The sequence below is a fragment of the Nerophis lumbriciformis genome, linkage group LG09, assembly GCF_033978685.3.
Source record: "Nerophis lumbriciformis linkage group LG09, RoL_Nlum_v2.1, whole genome shotgun sequence".
NCBI lineage: Eukaryota > Metazoa > Chordata > Actinopteri > Syngnathiformes > Syngnathidae > Nerophis > Nerophis lumbriciformis.
Genome location: NC_084556.2, coordinates 46,804,168 through 46,821,232, shown reverse-complemented (window position 1 = coordinate 46,821,232; position 17,065 = coordinate 46,804,168). Strand labels below are relative to the sequence as shown.

General features: G+C 41.1%; 1 protein-coding gene across 1 annotated transcript in view; it reads right to left on the bottom strand.

Annotated features, from left to right (window-relative positions):
• umodl1 (uromodulin-like 1) overlaps positions 1 to 17,065 on the bottom strand; it is a 45,685-nt gene that overhangs the window by 14,498 nt on the left and 14,122 nt on the right. Inside the window, exons 8-15 of the mRNA XM_061963066.1 lie at positions 12,884 to 12,996; positions 12,598 to 12,817; positions 11,886 to 12,023; positions 10,141 to 11,285; positions 9,896 to 10,056; positions 6,697 to 6,933; positions 1,189 to 1,345; positions 1,031 to 1,115 (exon numbers count right to left, since the gene is read on the bottom strand). Coding sequence (XP_061819050.1) covers positions 1,031 to 1,115; positions 1,189 to 1,345; positions 6,697 to 6,933; positions 9,896 to 10,056; positions 10,141 to 11,285; positions 11,886 to 12,023; positions 12,598 to 12,817; positions 12,884 to 12,996 — 2,256 coding nt within the window. The remainder of the gene's footprint in view (positions 1 to 1,030; positions 1,116 to 1,188; positions 1,346 to 6,696; positions 6,934 to 9,895; positions 10,057 to 10,140; positions 11,286 to 11,885; positions 12,024 to 12,597; positions 12,818 to 12,883; positions 12,997 to 17,065) is intronic.

Genomic DNA, 17,065 nt, shown 5'->3' with positions numbered 1-17,065 from the left:
ATCATGGCATTAAAACTAAAAAAAAAAAGACAACTTCAGGATTGTTCTCTTTGTCTTACTTTGGCCAAAAATAATTAATTTAATTAAATTATATAAAGAAATACCGGCAGCAGTAAAGTTTAGATCCATGAAGGAAAGAAGAAAGTGAATTAATGTTTATAACTGAATAAATAAAAATTTGCATAAAAATGGGTTTTCTTTTGTATTAATTGTTTTTTATGAATTACCATTCATGACAACTGATGGAGTAATGGTGCGTGCAAAACAGCAGCAGGCGGCTATGGCCTGCGGGCCGGTTCTAATACTAATCAAATATCATCCCGGGGGCCATAGATCATTCATTCGCGGGCCTTGACTTTGACATGGCTGCACTAGTGTATCACAAGGTGTCGCTTTCACAAGATTGTCTTTCTTTGTAAAGGTATTTACTTCCATCTTACACCCAACATAAAACATTTTTTGGTTCTGTATACCACTCCCTATTCTCTCAGACTTATCCTTTTTTTGGGGTCCCTAAAATTCCCGAAAACTCGCCCGCAGGTCATTTAAGTTTAAAGTCCCATCTGATTGGAATAATCTTCCTGCTTTTTTAAAGTCCATTACTACTTTTTTGATCTTCAAATCCAATTTATTTTCCCACTTGCCAAAAAGTTGTTGTTCCTGATGTTAACGTTTTATTCTGTTGCTCCTGATGTTGTATTGTATTGCAATGCTTAATGTGAATATGTGTGAGTGCTGTGGGGTGCTGTGGAAGTGATGGAGCAGTGTGTTTTTGTATTTTATTGAATTGTATGTTTTCTGTATCAATGTAGGGACCCCCTTGAAAACTAGATGCTGCATCTCAGGGGTATATCCCAAATATGTTGAATTCAATTGAATTGCATTGTATCGTTTGGTGAAATCATTTGCCAATACCCAGCCCGACTCTTCATGTTCCGAAAATCCTTTAAAAAGCTATGCAGAAGAAAAAGGTCTACCACCTCAACACTGATCAAGCGTTGTTTTCTTGCAGTTGTTGGCGAGCACTCACCCTCCTCAGACTTCAGCAACGGGCCGGTAGAACCAAACCCTCGCCCAATGGTGTTTGAAGACCAAGCTGTTCTTTGCACACAGTCCTGAAACAAAAGCAGGAGTAAAAAGTGGTGAAATGAATGCCTAGAAAATGCAAAAAACATGTGAAGCACTCACAGGAACACAAGTATCAGATCCAATATGTATGCAAATTTGAACATGGCAGTGCAGATATATCAGATTGACGTTGACAAAGGAGAATATCTTCACAGACACGCGAGACGTGCTGGAGTTTCCGTTCATCAGCACATTGGTGTATTGGTTGAGGGCACACCTGTAGAGTACATAATATTTACATCAATATTACAGGTGGTCTCTTTGTAATGTAATAAACACTATGAGACACAAAAAGTAAGAGTTACAGAAACCCTGACAGAAACGTCCAGTAATGGAAAAGTCAACCGTTAGATTTGTCACCATCGTCATTTCCTCCAGGATTTCGCTGACCTTTTCTTGAGGATTGTTGCAGCCTGACATCACTGATTTCTCGTCAGATTTCTTTTTTAATAACATTGTGTCAATAGCAACCTGGTCGAGCCCGTAGCTTTCATTCCCCCTTCAAGAGCTCGAACCGGCTAAGAGTGCGAGAGTGCGGGGCAATGAACAAAAAGCCATATCTGTCAACTCGATGATGTCCAGCAAGAATTCTTAACCCTTGGATGCACAACCAACAAATACCTACACTCTTCCACGAGTGGGGTCAAAAACTACCCCAATAAAACTCAATGCATCTTTGCAACAACTGGGTTGTTGTTTTTAATAATCTTTAAAACAAAGAGTTGTAATATTTTTATACTCCAGGTATTCCTCATAAAACATGTTTGTGACATTAGACCATTTGCATTTGTATTTATATTTTTTCATCAATTTTAAGAAATTGCAGTTTTTGTATCACTATCCTTTCTTCCACATGTATACTGGACAAAAATATAAACGCAACTCTTTTGTTTTTGCTCCCATTATTCAAGAGTTGAACTGAAATATGTAAAACTTTTACCATACACACAAAAGACTTATTCCTCTCAAATATTGTACACAAATCAGTCTAAATCAGTGTTAGTGAGCATTTCTTCTTTACCAAGATAATCCATCCCACCTCACAGGTGTGACTTATCAAGATGCTGATTAAACAGCTTGATTATTGCACAGGTGTGCTTTAGGCTGCCCACAATAAAAGGCCACCTAAAATGTGCAGTTTTATCACACAGCACATTGTTTTGAGGGAAAGTGCAGTTGGTATGCTGACTGCAGGAATGTCTACCAGTTTCCCGTGAATGGAATGTTGATTTTTCTACCATAAGCCGTCTCCAAAGGTGTTTCAAAGAATTTGGCAGTACATCCAACCAGCCTCATAACTGCAGACCACATGTAACCACACCAGCCCGGGACATCCACATTCAGCAGTTTACTAAGATAATCCATCCCACTTATCAAGATGCTGATTAAACAGTATGATTATTGCACAGGTGTGCCTTTGGCTGTCCACAATTAAAGGTCACTCTGAAATGTGCAGTTTTGCTTTAATGGGGGTCTGGGGGGATATTAAAGCTGTCATTTGCCTTATGCTATGCAACACATCTCCTTCACATAGAGTTGATCAGGTTGTTGATTGTGGCCTGTGGAATGTTGGTCCACTACTCTTCAATGGCTGTGTGAAGTTGCTGGATATTGGCAGGAACTGGAAAAGGCTGTTGTATACGTCGATTTACAGCATCCCAAACATGCTCAACGGGTGAAATGTCGGGTGAGTATGCTGGCCGTGCAATAACTGGGATGTTTTCAGCTTCCAGGAATTATGTATAGATCATTGCAACATGGGGCTGTGCATTGTCATGCTGCAACATGAGGTGATGGTCTTGGGTGAATGGCACAACAATGGGCCTCAGGATCTCGCCACGGTATCTGTGTGCATTCAAAATGCCATCAATAAAATGCACTTGTGTTGGTAGTCCATAACATACGTCTGCCCGTACCATAATACCAGCCCCACCATGGGCCACTTCATTCACAACGTTGACATCAGCAAACCGTCCCCCCACACGATGCAACACACGCTGTCTGCCATCTGTCCTTGAACAGTAAAAACCGGGATTCATTCCGTGAAGAGAACACCTCGCCAACGTGCCAGACACCATCGAATGTGAGCATTTGCCCACTCCAGTCGGTTACGACAACAAACTGCAGTCATGTCGAGACCCGGTGAAGACAACGAGCAAGCAGATTAGCTTCCTTGAGATCGTTTCTCATAGTTTGTGGAGAAATTATTTGGTTATGCAAACCAATTGTTGGAGCAGCTGTCCGGGTCTCAGACAATCATGGAGGTGCACCTGCTGAATGTGGATGTCCCGGGCTGGTGTGGTTACATGTGGTCTGCAGTTATGAGGCTGGGTGGATGTACTGCCAAATTCTTTGAAACACTTTTGGAGACGGCTTATGGTAGAAAAATTAACATTTAATTCACGGGAAACAGCAACTGGTGGACATTCCTGCAGTCAGCATACCAACTGCACAGTCCCTCAAAACAATGTGCTGTGTGATAAAACTGCACATTTCAGAGTGGCCTTTTATTGTGGGCAGCCTAAAGCACACCTGTGCAATAATCAAGCTGTTTAATCAGCATCTTGATATGACACACCTGTGAGGTGGGATGGATTATCTTGGCAAATAAGAAACGCTCACTAAAACCTATTTAGACAGATTTGTGAACAATATTTGCGAGGAATAGGTATTTTGTGTATACAGTAAAAGTTTTTGATATTTGAGTTCAACTCATAAAAAATGGAAGCAAAAACAAAAGTGTTGCGTTTATATTTTTGTTCAGTAGAGTTCCTATGGAATCTTCTAAAAACCGTTAACTCTTAGCAACTCTGACGGTCCCATTTACACATCTGATGTCAGCAGTCTCACCACCCAGGAAGGGGAAATATCTCATCCACTAAAGACTGTCAGACGACAGAAAACGAGTGAGGTCATCCATCCATCCATCCATTTTCTACCGCTTAATCCCTTCGGGGTCGCGGGGGGCGCTGGAGCCTATCTCAGCTACAATCGGGCGGAAGGCGGGGTACACCCTGGATAAGTCGCCACCTCATCACAGGGCCAACACAGATAGACAGACAACATTCACACTCACATTCACACACTAGGGCCAATTTAGTGTTGCCAATCAACCTATCCCCAGGTGCATGTCTTTGGAGGTGGGAGGAAGCCGGAGTACCCGCAGAGAACCCACGCAGTCATGGGGAGAACATGCAAAAGATCCCGAGCCCGGGATTGAACCCAGGACTGCTCAGGACCTTCGTATTGTGAGGCAGACGCACTAACCCCTCTTCCACTGTGCTGCCCGTGAGGTCATTCCAAACACTGTAAAACCTGGAACTTTTTACATTCTTATGGGTAAATCTATAGATGTAAAATCCATGGCAGGTGTTTTATATAGGTTGGTTATGTTTAACCTATAAGTTTTGTGTTGTATCTTTCAATATTTGTGTGAGTCAAATGTGTAGTAAACTCTGAACGTTGCAAGCTAACATGGTACATGCATTTTATATGCTGCTTCTCCTGCCACACAACCCAACTAGTCACGTGCTCCCCTGCCAACATGGCCACCAAACGCAACGAGTCACGTTTCTATGCTGCCAGTTTAATGGCCAGTAATACGAAGGTCCTGGGTTTGATCCTGGGCTCGGGGTCTTTCTGTGTGGAGTTTGTATGTTCTCCTTGTGAATGCGTGGGTTCCCTCCGGGTACTCCGGCTTCCTCCCACCTCCAAAGACATGCACCTGGGGATAAGTTGATTGGCAACACTAAATTGGCCCTAGTGTGTGGATGTGAGTGTGAATGTTGTCTGTCTATCTGTGTTGGCCCTGCGATGAGATGTCGACTTGTCCAGGGTGTACCCCGCCTTCCGCCCGAGTGCTGCTGAGATAGGCTCCAGCACCCCCCCGCGACTCCGAAAGTGACAAGCGGTAGAAAATGGATGGATGGATAGATGCATCAGATGTGAGAGATGACATCAGATGTGTAAGTGGGACAGTCAGAGTTGCTAAGAATTTAAGGTTGATAAAAGATTCCATAGGGACAGATTGGGGTCATTTTTACCCCACTTTTGGAAGAGCAGGGTAGTAAAACAAAAACTGTAATATCTTAAAACTAGTGAAAGAATAAATAAAAATGCAAATGGTCTCATGTCACAAATATGTTTTTATGAAGAATATTTGACAAGCATTGCTTTAGAGCAAGGGTCTCAAACTCAATTTACCTGGGGGCCACTGGATGCAGAAACTGGGTGAGGAAAGATTTCTGAAAAAAATCTAACATGCACTTTTTAATGAATTCACCTTCTTTGAATGGCTAATTCGCCCTAGCAACATACTTGCCAACCCTCCCGAATTTCAGTGCCCCTCCCGACAATCTCCCGGGGCAACCATTCCCCCGAATTCCTCCCGATTTTCACCCGGACAACAATGTTAAGGGCGTGCCGTGATAGCACTGCCTTTAATGTCCTCTACAACCTATCGTCGAGTCCGCTTTTTCACCATACAAACAGCGTGCCGGCCCAATCACATATTGTATGAGGCTTCTGCAGACACACGTAGGTGACTGCAATGCATACTTGAACAACAGTCATACAGGTCACCCTGAGGGTGGCCGTATAAACAACTTTATCACTGTTACAAATATGCGCCACACTGTGAATCCACACCAAACAAGAATGACAAACACATTTCGGGAGAACATTAGCACCGTAACACAACATAAACACAACAGAACAAATACCCAGAACACCTTGCAGTCCTAACTCGGGGCGGGGCGGGGTGCGGGGGGGTGTATATTGTCAGGGGCGCCGAAAAGGGGGGGTAAAGGAGACGGATTCTAGGGGCCCATGATGGAGGGGGGCCCAGAGAGGCCCCTAATGATGATGAAATTATAATACAGAAAAAATAATGACACTGTGTTGGGGGCCCTGTAAAGATTATTTTCATGGGGCCCAAAATCCCTAGCGGCGCCCCTGTATATTGTAGACCGGAAGAGTTAGGGCTGCATGGGATTCTGGGTATTTGTTCTGTTGTGTTTATGTTGTGTTACGGTGCGGATGTTCTCCCGAAATGTGTTTTTTCATTCTTGTTTGGTGTGGGTTCACAGTGTGGGCATGGAGATTTCCGGGAGGGGCACTGAAATTCGGGAGTCTCCCGGGAAAATCGGGAGGGTTTACAAGTATGACGCTGTCAAGCGCCATTCATATAAAACTGGCGGGCCGCACTAACATTAAATTTTCATATTAAGGTGCGAGCCGCAAAATAACGTCTCGCGGGCCGAAATTGGACCGTGGGCCGCGTGTTTGAGACCCATGCTTTAGAGTAATATAGCTCAAGTAAAACCAAAACTTATTCAATAATTATACTATAATTAAAATAATTACTATTAATTGAGTAAGAGTAATTAGGTATTCAGTGAAAAAACTTTTGAAGTATTGAGTAACTGGTAAGTAACTTCTGATTTATTTAGTAGCTATTTTTTATTGGTGCTTGCACTACAACTTCTAATTATCATCTTAGAACATTATTTCAGTTGTATGGGAGTGGTTAACATTAATTATTTAAAAGCACATTCCCATTGATCTCACCTGTTGTCCAGGAAGTAGAAGCGTTTGTTGTCAGCTGGATTTGGAGTGGGCGTGGCCCAGCAGGAGGAGATGACTACTTTGAGTTCCTCTGCTGACGTGTTCATGCTGACCTTAACTACCACAGCCTCTTCAGGTGATAAACTGTAGTTGTACGGTAAAGAATATGTGCCGTTCATCAGCTGCACCGACACCTGGAAAAAGCCTAAGCCTGTGATCATGTCTTTGATCAAGTTATACCTGGATGACAAACACAAATTAGACATCAAACAACTGGCGTGCAAGACAAAAGTTAAATTTACTGTTTGAAAGAAGGTTGAAGTTTGGCGTATACCGGTACACTAAAAACTTGAGAAGTTGGCGTTCATCCCATTTATTTTAATGCAAAGAAGACCTTGTCATTCTCACTATATTTTAATGTTCCTTATTCTCACAACATAACCTACAGTATAAGAAATCTAAAAACCTTAGTGTATACAACATAAATGTTTTTGGATTACAGGAGGAGGAGGCCACAGTACTTGGACTGATTTCATGCAAGCATCCAAACTCCACAGAGACAAGATCAACAGGCAATATTATGGAAGGTGTAACGGTTGATAAGGACATAATTCACCACACCTGTTACTTGACTTTGTCATCATCATTCACTGTACTGTTTGATTGTGCACATGACAATGTTGTTCTTGTTTAGCATTCATATATGCAGTTAAGAGCGAATAGTTCGGCGCAGCCCCTTTAAGTGGCCGTCAGGAGATTCTCACAAAGGTGGGGGTTTGTTGTTCCCGCCATTTTTGAGTGTGTGTGATGTAAGCGTTCATTCTTGCTGAGAGTAGATGAATAAACGACGCACACGTTTTTGTGTGTCAACGATACTTCAAGTTGTCTTGCTTTCACGCTACGAGCACAACAAAGGTCAAATTGGCCAAAATTAAATAAACAAATACATTTTGAAATAATTACCTAAATGTGTCATTAATTAATTTGATGTAAAAGTGCATTTAATTATTACAATATTTAATTATTTCAATATTTAATTAAATATTTCAATATTTATTTTTAATAATTTAATTATTTATGAATAATTTAATAATCTAATCAAATATTTAATGATCTAATAATTTGATTAATTATTTCTCTATGTAATACATTAATTGACGATCTAATGATATCTTTAATTGTTTAATTAATTACTTGTAATTTCCTTATTTATTTCATGATTTAATTATTTATTTCACGATTTAATTATTCATTTATTTCATGATTCAATTCATTATTTAATGATAAAATGATTTATTTACCGTACTTGTTTCAAGAATCTGTGTTACAGCAATTTGTGAATTTATTTAATCCGTCCAACTCAGCCGTCAAAGTCAGTGGGTAGAGCCTAACATCATTTTTTTTTTTTTTAAACAATGTGCCACGGGTCTATAAAAAAAGAGCTGTGTTCCACAAATGGACCCCACACTTTAAACACCACTGGTTGATAGATTTCACCAAAAAGGCAAATTGTTGCCAAACAATGGAAGTGGAGTATCTTTAAGCTATGTCATCTTAGCATCTATGAATGTGATCAAGTTTGGGTTGCAATTATCGTAGGGGTTTTCTGTACACTTAATGACAATTTATGGGCTTGTAGAGGCGGATCTCTCGTACTTCAACCTGTGATTCATCTGGTTAAAAATAGTAATCATTTAGCATTTATAATTTTTTCATTTGTATATGCATTGTTACAAATCCTACAATGGTATTCTTGCAATATGTTTGAGTCTCATAATTTTACTATTTTTACATTGTTTGTTTTTTTCAGAGAGGCCTTAATACTTACACTTTGTAAAATGTGTGGTTGTTGAGTGGATCCGATATCAACATGAATCTTACATACTTTTATTATTTTGTAGTGTGGAATGTTGGAGAATGCTTGATCAAGTAAAATGACACGTTTGTTACTGGACACTTTCTAATACGCTTCTGCCTTGGAGACTTTTTATGTGTAAGTAATATGAATCTATCCATCCATCCATTTTCCTCCGCTTATCCTAGGTCGGGTCGCGGGGGCAGCAGCCTAAGCAGAGAAGCCCAGACTTCTCTCTCCCCAGCCACTTCGTCCAGCTCCTCCCGGGGGATCCCGAGGCGTTCCCAGGCCAGCCGGGAGACATAGTCTTCCCAACGTGTCCTGGGTCTTCCCCTTGGCCTCCTGCCGGTCGGACGTGCCCCTAACACCTCCCTAGGGTGGTGTTCGGGTGGCATCCTGAGCAGATGCCCGAACCACCTCATCTGGCTCCTCTCGATGTGGAGGAGCAGCGGCTTTACTCTGAGTTCCTCCCGGATGACAGAGCTTCTCACCCTATCTCTAAGGGAGAGCCCCGCCACCCGGCGGAGGAAACTCATTTCGGCCGCTTGTACCCGTGATCTTGTCCTTTCGGTCATAACCCAAAGCTCATGACCATAGATGAGGATGAGAACGTAGATCGGCCGGTAAATTGAGAGCTTTGCCTTCCGGCTCAGCTCCTTCTTCACCACAACGGATTGATACAGCGTCCGTATTACTGAAGACGCCGCACCGATCCGCCTGTCGACCTCACGATCCACTCTTCCCTCACTCGTAAACAAGACTCCTAGGTACTTGAACTCCTCCACTTGGGGCAAGATCTCCTCCCCAACTTGGAGATGGCACTCCACCCTTTACCGGGCGAGAACCAATAATAATGTAATATAGAAGTAATATGAATGAATTATGTTGACAAATGTGCTGTTTTAGATCGCAACATTGTCCAATGAAGGACACTTAAGACGTATGTGTAGCTTGTGTGCTATTGTGTGCTTAGCCGTTGTGTAGCTGCTACCCCCCATGTTTACCTTTTGTAAATTACTTGACTGAAATACAAGAAAAGACCAACTTTGTGTGCTTTTAGGAGGACATTTAGATTCAAACTGGCTGTCTAGCATGGCACAAGTAAAGACGCTGCAGGACTGTTTGTATCGGAGTGCTTGTATCAGATATTTTAGTTGGAAGCTTAAATATTAGTTGTTTTTTTTGCTAATAATAAGGCATATATCACCATCGGATCAGGACACCTCTACTTTTATCTTTCACAATACGTTTTTCAAATTATCTGAATGTATCTTCAATGCTAATATGGGTTATTAGTCAGTTGGTATGCAATAATGCTGAGTAATCGTAAGAGCGAGGGAAGCATACCCCATGGAGCCAAAGTCAGTGGACATGAGCATGCTCCTCATGTACGTGCATATAACTGGAACCTCCAGGTGCAATAAAGGTGCTTCTAATGTTCCGTTGGGTGTACTGTTTGTCTCCACGGTGTTGAACAGGGTTACAGAGGCCACGTAGTTGGTATCGTTCTAAAATACAATAATAGTGGTTATACTCTCTGTTATGTAAAAATAATGACACAACTACAGGCCAGAACATCTCAGAAAACTCACTTTGACAAAACTTGTGACACACATTGTGTCATTCCACTCCACAGTCAGCTGAGCATGACTGACATTGCCGCCAGTGATCCCGCATTCCTGCTGGCCCAGGTACAGAGTGCTCTCCCTGATGTTGTTGTTCACTAGAAACTCTCTAGCAACGGTCACCATGATGCCAGTAACTTTGCAGTCCACTGAAATATCACCTAAGGCTGAATTCATTATATAGGAATGTAATGTTGTTGTTGCTACACCATTGGTAGTTGGTTCAATGGTTGTTGTTGTTGGTGCAGTTGTGGTTGTCATTGGTACACTGGTGGTAGGTGGTTCAATGGTTGTTGTTGTGGGTGTAGTTGTGGTTGTCATTGGTACACTGGTGGTAGGTGGTTCAATGGTTGTTGCTGTTGGTGCAGTTGTGGTTGTCATTGGTACACTGGTGGTAGGTGGTTCAATGGTTGTTGCTGTTGGTGCAGTTGTGGTTGTCATTGGTACACTGGTGGTAGGTGGTTCAATGGTTGTTGTTGTTGTTTGTGCAGTAGTGGTTGTTGTTGGTTCACTGGTGGTAGTAGGTTCCATGGTTGATGTTGTCGGTACAGTTGTAGATGTTGTTGACATCCCGGTTGTTGTTAGTTTAATGGTTGTGGTTGATGGTGCAGTAGTGGTTGTTGCTGGTACCTGTATGGTAGTTGGTTCAATGGTTGTTGTTGATGCAGTAGTGATTGTTGGCAGTACACTGGTGGTATTTGGTCCAATGGTTGTGGTTGCTGGTGCAGTAGTAGTTAAGGGTACACTGGTAGTTGAAGAAACAAAGGTAGTTGCTAGTGAATGAGAAGTGGTTGTTGGTGCAGTGGAGCTAGTCATTGCAACAGGCAATGGTGGTGGTGGTGGTGCAGAAGTAGTGGTCCTTGGCACAATAGATGTGGTTGTTAGTACAGCTGATGTAAATGCAATTGCATTGGAGATTGTTGTTGCTACATAAGTTACAGTTGTGGTCATTGCTACAAAGTAAGTGGTTGTTGGTTCAATGGAGGTAGTTGTTGGTTCCACAGGGGTGGTTGTTGATCCAATAGAAGTAGTGGTTGGTACGTTGGTAGTTGCCGGGGCTATGATGGCTGTTGTTGGTATGTTAGTGGTACTAGCTTGTGCGTTGTTCGTGGCTGGCAATGCAGAAGAGGTTGTTGGTGGGATAATGACAGAAGCGGTGATTGCTGTGCTTGCCTCTACAGTTGTGTCAATGGTTGGAGCTGGAGGAGTTGAGGTTGTTGTTTGAGATGACATTGATACGAATGTGGAAGTTAGTGGTAATGTCTCCAAGGAAGCTGCACAAGACACAATGCAGTGGTTAGGAAAAAAAGGAAAAATAAATTTAAGATAGAATGTGATTACTCTTTGGTAAAATCAAGGTTTGTATGTAAAAAAATGTTACCATTATGAAAATGTCTTATTAAACGAACCATCAATAAGACACTACCTAAAAGCGTGTAACTAAATATTGATAATAATTGAGGAATGGCTTTATCAGAAAACAGATTTAAATTGATTCTAATAGAAAATGTGTTGGGTGTTAACAGTACAATTCATATTGCAGATATTGTTGAAATTTGTACTCAAATTTGAGGTTTTGGATTAGAAAAATTTTGCCAAAAGACTGAATGCTATAATTAAATCAAAAGGGTAAAATGTATTAGTTTAATCGGGTATCGTGCTTTGTAGTGGTTTAATAATAATTCTAGCTAAGCAGCACTATGAGAGACTACCTTGACAGGCTCTCCCAGATCTTTGTGGGTTTGTGTCCATAAATCCATCCAGACAGGAGCATGAGTAGGAGCCCCAGGTGTTTATACACATAGCCCACTGTGAACAGTCATTTTCCCCAGGAATACATTCATCAAAATCTACAAGACAAAGCAAACAAAAGGAAAAATATGTTTTAATCAGAGTTTACAGTGCTCTTTCACATTTTGTTTTTTTTCTCTCACATGCAGACAAAGGCTGACAAACGTTTAACTTCATGCATTTATGGCTGTATTTTTGACATTTTGACAGAGCTGAATAAGAGTACATTTGGACAGTTCTGCTGGATAATCTTATAATAATACGTAATATGAATTAAGTAAGTATTTCATTCACATGCAAAACAAGACTTAGAACTTTACCTGATTTAAGTCTTACACCTAGACCTAATTAAAGTCCTACTCCAAGACCTATTTGAACTCTTATGCGAAGTCCTAGTCAAAGTCTTACGCCAAGATCTAGACAGCTGTGTGTTTGCTCAGGCTTGCTGTTTTCTTGTTCCAGTGTTACGTATTAGTTAGCAGTATAGTGCTTATTTTTTCATTGTCCTTCTACCTTCCCAATGTGCCTTGTGGTCCCATCCTGGCAATCCTTTAATTCTACCTCTTTAGGTTTGCCGTTTATGGCCTACAGGCCAGACTTTGGACCCCCATGTGTCGTATAAAGTAAACATACCAATAATATTTGTGTCGTTTTCATCCACGATATAAATGGAGCTGTTGATCAGGGCGTAAAGCAGATCTGTGGATGTATTTCTGATGTCCTGATTTGGACTAGGGCTGAAGATCAGAGTAATGTTGACTACCACGCTGCCTGGAGAAAAGTTGCGGATCTCGATTCTCACTAGACCTGAATTCACCTTGGCCTTCATCTCAGGGGTCAGCGAGCGGTAAATCTGTGAGTAAAAAAAATGCTTACAGAGTTTTGTTTAACATGAAAAGAACATTTCCACAGTCGCTACCTCTTCTATGATGCCTGCAGTAAGGTTTTTGTAGGCCTGGCTGCTGGCGTTTCGCAGGTCTTCAGTGAACTGGATGTTGGTAAGTCGAGTTGTGGCCTCAAGAGTGTGAGCATCTGCAAAAGGGAATAAATACAAATACATGTATATGAAAGAATATAGATCCTGTCTAAAGAAATCAAAGGAATGGTGTCTGAATCAGACTTAGAAAGCCTAATCCATGCCTTTGTCTTTAGCAGCCCAGAACACTGTAATGATCTTCACATGGGGCTCTCTAAACAGGCAGCTGCAGTATATCCAGAATGCTCCTTCTCAAGTCCTGACTAGAACCAGGAAATAATGTTAACCCTTGGATGCACAACCAACGAATACCTGCACTCTTCCACAAGTGGTGTCAAAAATGACCCCAACTAGAATCAATGCGTGTATGCAATAAACCGGGTTGTCATTCTTCAAAATCTTAAATGAAAAGTTGTAATAGTTTCATAATCCAGGTATTCCTCATAAAACATATTTGTGACATTTGTATTTATTTTTTCATTTTTGTCATTAAAAAATTGACCCGAAGCAGTTTCTAAATTTAAATGAACTTTTAATTCAAAGTAACTCTGACTGTCCCACTTACACATCTGATGTCATCTCTCACATCCGATGCAACTTTGACTGTCAATACTGTCCCACTTACTGTACACAACTGATGTCTGCAGTCTTACCACCGAATAGATCATTTTTACACAGCAACATACATGTAAGTAAGTCTTTGTGCATGTCAGCGCCTCTTCTATTATATTATCAGACATGTACAGCCCTAGTGTGTGAATGTGAGTGTGAATGCTGTCTGTCTATCTGTGTTGGCCCTGCGATGATGTGATGACTTGTCCAGGGTGTACCCCGCCTTCTGCCCGAATGCAGCTGAGATAGGCTACGGCACCCCCCGCGACCCCAAAAGGGACAAGCGGTAGAAAATGGATGGATGGATGTACAGACATGAACAGCTTTCATGCATCTATTAGGGAGACAGTAATAAACCCAGGTGCAGACCCTGGCCGACTAGTTAGGATATTGTGGTGTGGTGTTATAGTCTGGCTTGGCAGTAACTCTGCCCATTAAAAGCCCTTGTGGCTCATTCTCACCTGGAGATAAGCGGCATCATAGAACTCATTCAAACTCAAACTGTTGAGCGCATCTTGTGGTACAACACAAAAGAACAACTACTCAAGGCATTCGGTGAAGGACAATGGAAACTTGCCATAGCGCCTCTTAAAGTTAATGAATATGGCTATTGATGATTTTTTGTTGTATTGTGTTTTAAGGTAATAATGCTTTATGTGACTTGTGTTGGACTTATGTTATTGTTGTTACTAAGTCCCACTGTTATGGTATTACCAGTGTTGGGACCAACGCGTTACTGTAACGCCGTTACTTTCGGCGGTGAATAGTAATCTAACGCGTTATTTTTCATATTCAGTAACTCAGTTACCGTTACTACATGATGCGTTACTGCGTTATTTTACGTTATTTTTTATGTAGTACCGGCTAGAAACTGAGAAGATCTGAGTGTGTTTTATTGCAGCGCTGCGGAAGAGGCGACAAGAAAGAAGCGCGCCGCGCGCTGTGTGTGGGTGTGTGTGTGTGGGGTGGGGGGGCGTGTCTGTGTTTACTAACAAAACATGGCGAAGCTCGAAGCCGAGTTTCTTAACATGTAGATATTTTCAATACTTTTCTTTTGTCGACCACAAAGAAAATAACATTTTAGTTGAATGTAAGTTGTGTCTTGGATCAAAGATCCTATCTACTGCCCAAAACAGCAATTCAAATCTGCTGTAACAGCTACAAAAGCAACATGCTTCGACGAAGCTAGTAAAGAGAGACACACTTCACCTGCTAAGCAACAGCGACTGGATTTTAACGAGGCACTGTGCACTGAAGGTACACACACTCTGTCAATTCTCTTATATATTGTTGCTCTTTCATTCTAGACTTCTAGAGTGTCTGATTATCACATCACTCTAAATGTATAGACTATAAAGTTTACAAACATAAAGAGGGATGCTAGTTGACCAGGCCAATATGTTCTTATCTCTAAACTAAAACTGGGGAAATGTGTAGAGTGTTCTGGGCTTCAGACATGATTTTATTTCAGAATTCCTTGAGATAAAAAAACGCCTGGTTAAGCTTTGTGTATGTAGTGTGTGCCTTCCTTGGTTTACAGCTATGTTGTTGTTATGCTGTTTGTTACTTATGTATGTTATTTTGCAGCTATTTAAAATAGTTTTGTCAATTTGTTCTGGCCTGAAACAAAGCGGCCCTTTGAAACATATCTTTCTTTGTGTGTTGTATGTAGACCACATTGCTTAGCAAAGTTCAGTGATGCAAATGCATGTCAAGTTGATCAACAGATTGTATTATTCTCCACAGCAATAACAGTACTGAAATGAAGGCTAAAAGGGCATTAAATGGAGCCTTAAAAAAAATACAATATATATATATATAAGTAACTAAATAGTTACTTTTCACAGTAACAAATTACTTTCTGGTGTAAGTAACTGAGTTAGTAACTGAGTTACTTTTGAAATAAAGTAACTAGTAACTGTAGCTAGTTACTGGTTTTCAGTAACTAACCCAACACTGGGTATTACTCAGATTTTTCTTTAAGGAAAAAGGGAGTTTGTTAAGATACAGACTCATTTGTGTACATTTTATTACTATTATTTGTGTTCACTATAAAGCACAAACTCCTATTGTGAAGGGAGTATTACTGTAAAGGACGGAACGGGAACTGTTTTTGCCGATATCCTGTGGGGAAGGTAAAATGGCGGTTGCCGATAAAGCCATGGGCAAAACCTAAAGTTATTGAGTAACAATACAACCATGTTATGGTGCGTGCCTTGTCTGAATATGAACAACATGTGGACAAACATGCAACCTGCATAAAGTTGCAATTGATAGAAATGTAGAACGTACAAAACACAGTACGTAACCATACATATACGTCCAACAATACATCCTATGTGGCTGATTCACTGTGACAAAATCAATCAGAAACGCTAAATAATTGCAAATGATGATTGCTAATAATATTGCAGAAGCTTCTGTTATTATTGAAATTTCAACCTCCCAGTACAAATGTAATGTACCATTAAATGGGTTATACTTGTGTAGCGCTTTTCTACCTTCAAGGAACTCAAAGCGCTTTGACACTATTTCCACATTCACCCATTCACACACACATTCACACACTGATGGTGGGAGCTGCCAAGCAAGGCCCTAACCACGACCCAAGGGTGAAGTGTCTTGCACAAAGACACAACGGACGTGACGAGGTTGGTAGAAGGTGGGGATTGAACCAGGAACCCTCACGTTGCTGGCACGGCCACTCTACCAACTGCGCTACGCCGTCCCCATTAGTCCAGTGCTTAGGTCCCATTTATAATAACATGTAATATTTACGTATTTTCTGCGATGAGGTGGCGACTTGTCCAGGGTGTACCCCGCCTTCCGCCCGATTGTAGCTGAGATAGGCTCCAATGCCCCCCGCGACCCCGAAGGGAATAAGCGGTAGAAAATGGATGGATTTATGTATTTTAGTAATTTTAAGCATACGACAGTGCATTAATTTCATAAACGCATCACTAGGTTCAATTTCCTTTGACAACATCACTGACTACTGCTCACTGCATGCAGACTTCATGAGAGCCAACAAACATTAAAAAAGCATCACTTACTGTATGATGTCTGCTGTCACTGGGATGCAGACTGATAGGATGTTGACATATTCCCTTTTAGATGAAAAATTCATCATAATCCTCGCAAAGGGTTTAAAAAAAGGTGGGTGCAAACCAATGTCTTTCTGGTCTTCTCCGGGTCTAATTTGGCTGGTTTACCGACTTCTCAGTTTATACTTCATTTTACTATCAAGGTGAGAGACATGATTTATGATCTAGAATTAACTCTCACAGCTCAGAAGCGAGAAAGCATCTCACCAGCTGAGGATGTCAATGCAGCACGCTAAGGAAGTTGCCTCTCTCTGATTAATGCACTGCTAAATGTAGGTCCTTAACATTAGCGCTTATAATAACAATATCACTAATATTTGGTAAATATTCAGGTGAGGAAACTAATAAATATTAGAACGCAATACTATTTATATCAATACCTGTTTTACTTTTTATTTTTTCTACAACA